This window comes from Ailuropoda melanoleuca, chromosome 13 (assembly GCF_002007445.2).
Source record: "Ailuropoda melanoleuca isolate Jingjing chromosome 13, ASM200744v2, whole genome shotgun sequence".
Classification (NCBI taxonomy): Eukaryota; Metazoa; Chordata; class Mammalia; order Carnivora; family Ursidae; genus Ailuropoda; species Ailuropoda melanoleuca.
Genome location: NC_048230.1, coordinates 44,276,428 through 44,281,301, shown reverse-complemented (window position 1 = coordinate 44,281,301; position 4,874 = coordinate 44,276,428). Strand labels below are relative to the sequence as shown.

At 69.0% G+C, this 4,874-nt stretch overlaps 1 protein-coding gene across 1 annotated transcript in view; it reads right to left on the bottom strand.

Annotated features, from left to right (window-relative positions):
- Window positions 1–6: 6 nt before the first annotated feature.
- The window catches only part of BAHCC1 (BAH domain and coiled-coil containing 1), a 56,615-nt gene continuing 51,747 nt past the window's right edge, over window positions 7–4,874 (bottom strand). Inside the window, 8 exon segments of the mRNA XM_034640162.1 lie at window positions 7–593; window positions 1,103–1,339; window positions 2,082–3,256; window positions 3,344–3,520; window positions 3,639–3,758; window positions 4,370–4,478; window positions 4,564–4,639; window positions 4,724–4,874. The exon segment at window positions 4,724–4,874 is cut by the window's right edge and continues 212 nt beyond it. Coding sequence (XP_034496053.1) covers window positions 387–593; window positions 1,103–1,339; window positions 2,082–3,256; window positions 3,344–3,520; window positions 3,639–3,758; window positions 4,370–4,478; window positions 4,564–4,639; window positions 4,724–4,874 — 2,252 coding nt within the window. The 3' untranslated portion in view covers window positions 7–386.

Below are 4,874 nucleotides of genomic sequence, written 5' to 3'. Positions count from 1 at the left end.
CGTGTGGGGAAAAAAATCCTTTTCCACTATTTTTTCCATAAAACTTCCCGCAGAAACACAATATTTACATAGAGGAATAAATAGACGACACACCTGATTTCTGCTTTCCCTGGTGGGAGACAGTCGGAGGTATAGGGAAAATATGGCTTGGATTCTAATCTCTCGGGAACTGCCGATGGGGACGTGCAGCGCGGGCCAGGCCGGCAGAGGCGGGATGACTCTCGGAAGGGGCCGGGCGCCGGCACCCAGGGGCGCCACGAGCGCCCGCTCCCCGGGGAAAGGAATGCGAAGCCTGGGCCTTGCCCGGGTGGGTTTGCATATTTGCTGACTCCCCGCTCGCTCCCCTGGCAGGGGGCGGCCTCGAACCCCGCCCCGCTCGGCCAGGCTCAGCACAGGATGGGCGCTCCGTCGGCCGCCACCAGGCGCCCCGTGGTGGGGTCATACGTGCCCGCCAGGTAGTAGAGGTCCCGCCGGTCCCGGCACTTCCGGCTCCGCGTCATCTGCTCGTACTGCTCCCGTCCCACGACCTGGCACTTGTGGGAGATGGTCTGCACGTCGTTCTCGTCCTCGTGGCACGACTGGTACAGTGCGTTCTGTCGGGGGAGGGGCAGGAGCTGGGCGGGGCCTTGGCAGGGAAGCCCCAGCCGTCTGGGACCTGCCTCTGGTTCTGGGAGGTTGGCTCGCATCAGCCTTGGAGCTGTGACCCAGACCCTCTGGGTCCTGACAGAGCCGGAGAAATGCTCCTTTCTGCGCCCTCTGCAAACTGGGGTTCCTCCCGGGGAAGAGCAGACAGGGTGCTGGAGGCCTTCTCTGTGTGGGGTCTGCACCGGGGGGCAGGGAGGGGCTGCTGTGGATGGGGCCTGCTCGGTGCTATGTTGCTATGTGCCCCCCCAAGGTGAAACCACCCCCTCTTTCACAGGGAGCCATAGAGGCACAGCCAGGGAGGGACCCCAATGACCTGTCTCCAGCGCCTCAGCCCTCAGCGGGGAGCCCTCAAGGTGTGGGGGATGGGGAGGGGTGTTCACCTGCCCCAGGCCCCCCACCTGCCCCAGGCCCCTCACGTGTTGTGGGTCCCCACCGCCCATGCTACCGCAGGTCTCACCTTCCCGTCGCTCTGCCGCTTCCCCAGCTTGGTCTCCTCCGGGTGGTAGAACCACTTCACCTTCACCACCATGTTGCTGCCCCAGGACTCCCACATGCTCTCAATGCGGCCGATGTAGGGCAGGTTGGGCCGCCCAGCCGACAGGAAGACGGCGCAGTCCCCGATGCGCAGCGTCTCCTTGCCCCGGACGATGGCCTTGTAGAACAGCTTCCTGGCTTTCCCCTTCATGCCCCGCCTCTGCAGGGGAGACAGCCAGAAGCAGAGGACAATGAGGGGGCCCTGGGCTCTTGGGGGCAGGCGGCAGCCGGGAGGTGCAGGAGACAGAATGATAGAGAGGGACGGACGGCGGGACGCAGGAGGGACGGACGGCACTTCTCGTGCACAAGTGCGCGTGCACGGACGCCTTCGAGGGCTGCTCATGGCGCTACAGTAGGGGAGGGGGGCCACACCTGCCACACACACGCCCCCCCCCCCCCCCCCCCCCCCCCCCCCCCCCCCCCGCACCCTGGGTCATGACCTCAACGTCAGGACTGACTGAGAAGGAACGCTGGACCTGAAGGTTTGGAAGGGAAGAAGCCACGAGGTGTCCGCTGCCGTGCGCTTCCCGGGGGCGGAAAGCCATGAACAACTGCGCGTCCGCCCACAGAGCGCGGGCATAGACGGCCGTGCGCGCGCAGCGGGGCAGGCCCCCGCAGCCCTCCCGAGGCCGGGGCGTTGCGCACGGACCGCTGCACGGGAAACCGGACCTGGGTACACGCCCCGCGGCACGCACGGCGGAGGCGGGGACTCGGAGGGGACACGGCGGCTGTCTGCCCGGTCCTGTCTGGCGGTTCCAGGCGGGAGGGTTCCTTCTCCCCCAAGTCTACTTTTGTTTTTTTTTTTCTTAGTTGAAACGAACAGAAAAACCCCAAGCAGAGAGAGAGGGCGCACGCTGGCGTCCTGGGCGGCAGGGCTCCCCCCAGGACGCGGGCCCACCTACCTGCGTGGGGTTCCCCGACCACTTCCAGAGCTGCCGGGCGGGCAGGAAGGCGGAGATCTTTGGCCGGTTTTCCACGGAGGGCAGCCGCTGCCTCCGCGAAAGCTCTTTGGCTTTGGAGAAGCTCAGAGCCTCCTTGCGCTTGAGTTTGGACTTGGCGCCGCCGGGGCTCGAGCCCGCGCCCCCACCGGCCCCCGCCGCCCTGGCCAGGAAGCAGCGCTGCGCGTGCGCGTGCGGCCCGCCCCCCTTGGAGCGCAGGGCCTCGGGCTGGGCCAGGAGGGCGGGCACCGGGTGCGCGAGGCAGGTCTGCAGCAGCAAGGCCCGGTCCTCCTCGTCCGAACTGTAGGACGAGCCCTCGTCGTCCGAGGAGCAGAGGCTGGAGGTGGACAGGGAGCCCGAGGACGAGGAGGTGGACGAGCCCGAGGACGAGGAGGACACGGACAGGCGGGCGAGGAAGCGGGAGGCCACGCCGGGGGCCAGCCCGGGCCCGTCCTCCTCGTCGTCCGAGTAGGAGCTGTGACAGTCGCTGTCGCAAGGCAGCGGGAACTCGGCCTGGCCCGCGAACTTGCGCAGCGCCAGCCCCATGGGCAGAGCGTGCACGGGCGCCCGGACCTTCCTGTCCTTGGCCACCAGGGCCGGGTGCGCGTAGCTGGGGCTGGGCAGGGGCCGCCCCAGCTTGGGCCCGGGGTCCTTGTCGCCCACGAGCAGCGCCTTGCAGTTCTTGTTCTTGGGGGAGGTCACGCCCTCGTGGTCCAGCTTGACCAGGAACTCGCCGCCCGCCCGCCGCCGCGCGCCCTTCTCGGCCTCCGCGCGCTCGGCCTTCTTGGCCCGCAGCAGCTTGTGGGCGCCCCCGGGCAGCCCCGGCCCCGCCCCGCCGACGAAGGGCGCGTAGGCGCTGGCCAGGCTGCTGAAGGAGTCCGCGCGGAAGCCGTTGCCGAACACGGGCGGCGCCACGCTGTGCACGGGGAACAGCGCCTCGCGGGCCCGCAGCTTCTTGGTGCTGCCGTTGAGCTGGAAGAGGTTGTGCAGCGCGGCCGGCCCCTTGCCGCCTGCCGCTGCCTTCCGCTTCGTCTGGGCCACGGCCGACCAGCTCAGCAGCGGGCTACCCCGGCGGCCCAGGAAGTGGTCGGAGGCCCCCGGGGGTGGCTTGGCACCTGACGCGAGGAGCTCGGCTTTGCCTGCGGGGAGGCCAGCTAGAGTCAGAGGTGCTGCCCGCCCCGGGGCCCCCCACCCCCCAAGGTGCTTCTCCGCAGGCCCGTGGGTACCAGCTTTGTCTTTGCTGGCGGGCTTCTTCCCGGGGGTCTTCGAGGCTTCAGGGCCCTCGTGCGCCTTGGGGGACAGGCTGGGGGCGGCGGCCTCGCTGGGTGGGGGGGCCTCGAAGGAAGCTTTCTTGGTCCTCCGACAGCTGCTGGACACCAGCAGGGCGGGCGAGGGCTCGGTGCCTGCAGAGTGGACACCTGGCCTCAGCACTGCAGCCCGGGGTGGCCCAGCCTGCCTCCAGCCTTCGGGGCAGTGAGGGGCCCCACCCTCCCCACCCTCCCGACCCGGCGCGGGGCTCACACTGGATTTTGAAGTCCGGAGGCAGCAGCCTGATGTTGGAGACGGCGATGTGGCCGGTGTCCCCGTCATCAAACTCCACGACCACGGAGTCCAGATCCTCCTCTTCGTCACTGCAGGTGCCTGGAGATGAGGCCCACCTGAGCCCATGGCCCCCTCTCAGGGTCCACGCGGCCCTCCCCGGCGGCCAGGTGGCCGGGACAGGAGGACGACAGGATGGGCTCCTGGCATCTCACAAATGACACCGGGACAATTCTGTCCCCTGATCACGTTCGACCTTGGAGCTGCCACAGCCACCAGGAAACAGACGGCCTCCCCCTTGGCCTCCTGCAGCTCGGCTGGAACAACACCGCCCTCCGTCTCCCCCACCCTGGGGCCCACACTCAGGGACTCAGGGCCCTGACCTCCCCCCAGCCTCGCACCCACTCACCCACCTGACAGACCCGGGGGCTCCGCAGCCCTGCTGGGGGGTGGTCCGGAGGATTCACCCCGGGGAGCTGGTGCCCACATTACCAGTTCACAATAGGGGCTCTGGGCCTCTTCCCTGGCAGGCCACGTGGACAGCCAGAGCCGCCCACGCTGTGCCCACCCCCTGCAACCCCTCGTCTTCTCCCGGTGCCCAGGGAGCTGGTCCCATTGCCGGCTCTATCTGCTCCCCTCTGGCCTGGGAACAGGGCTAGCCGAGGCCCTCCCATCTGCTGGCGGCCTTAACGGGGGTCTTCGGCGCGGCTCACCTCGGACCACGTTGCCCGGATACAGACAACGGGACTTCTGGCTCCAGTAGGCGCAGACCCTCGTGCCTGGCGGGAGGTAGCGGCTGGACTGCGGCCGGACATCCAGAACCTGGGGGCCAGCAGGGGACAGGCTGTGAGCGGGCGGCCGGGCCCCCCTCCCCGGGTGAGCGGGTCGTGCGGGGCGGTCCCCTCACCGCCTCCTGCAGCAGCTGCTCCAGCGAGTATATCCTCGGCCGGTTGCCTCTCTCGCCCTCGATGACAATGCTGTAGCTGTGGGCAAGGCGGAGCGTCAGGGGCCCGCCGCCTACCGTCGTCCCCCCGGCCGCCGCCCGCCCTGCCCACGCCCGGCCTCACATGTCGGGGGGCTGCAGGGTCCTGACGCTGCCCGCATACAGCAGACTGTCCTCCTTGGGGATGAGCACGGGCAGCCCGTCCTGCAGGTCCTCCTTGTGGATGGTGCACGAGCGTGCTGAGGGCACAGGATGTCAGCGCTGCCCCGCCCCCC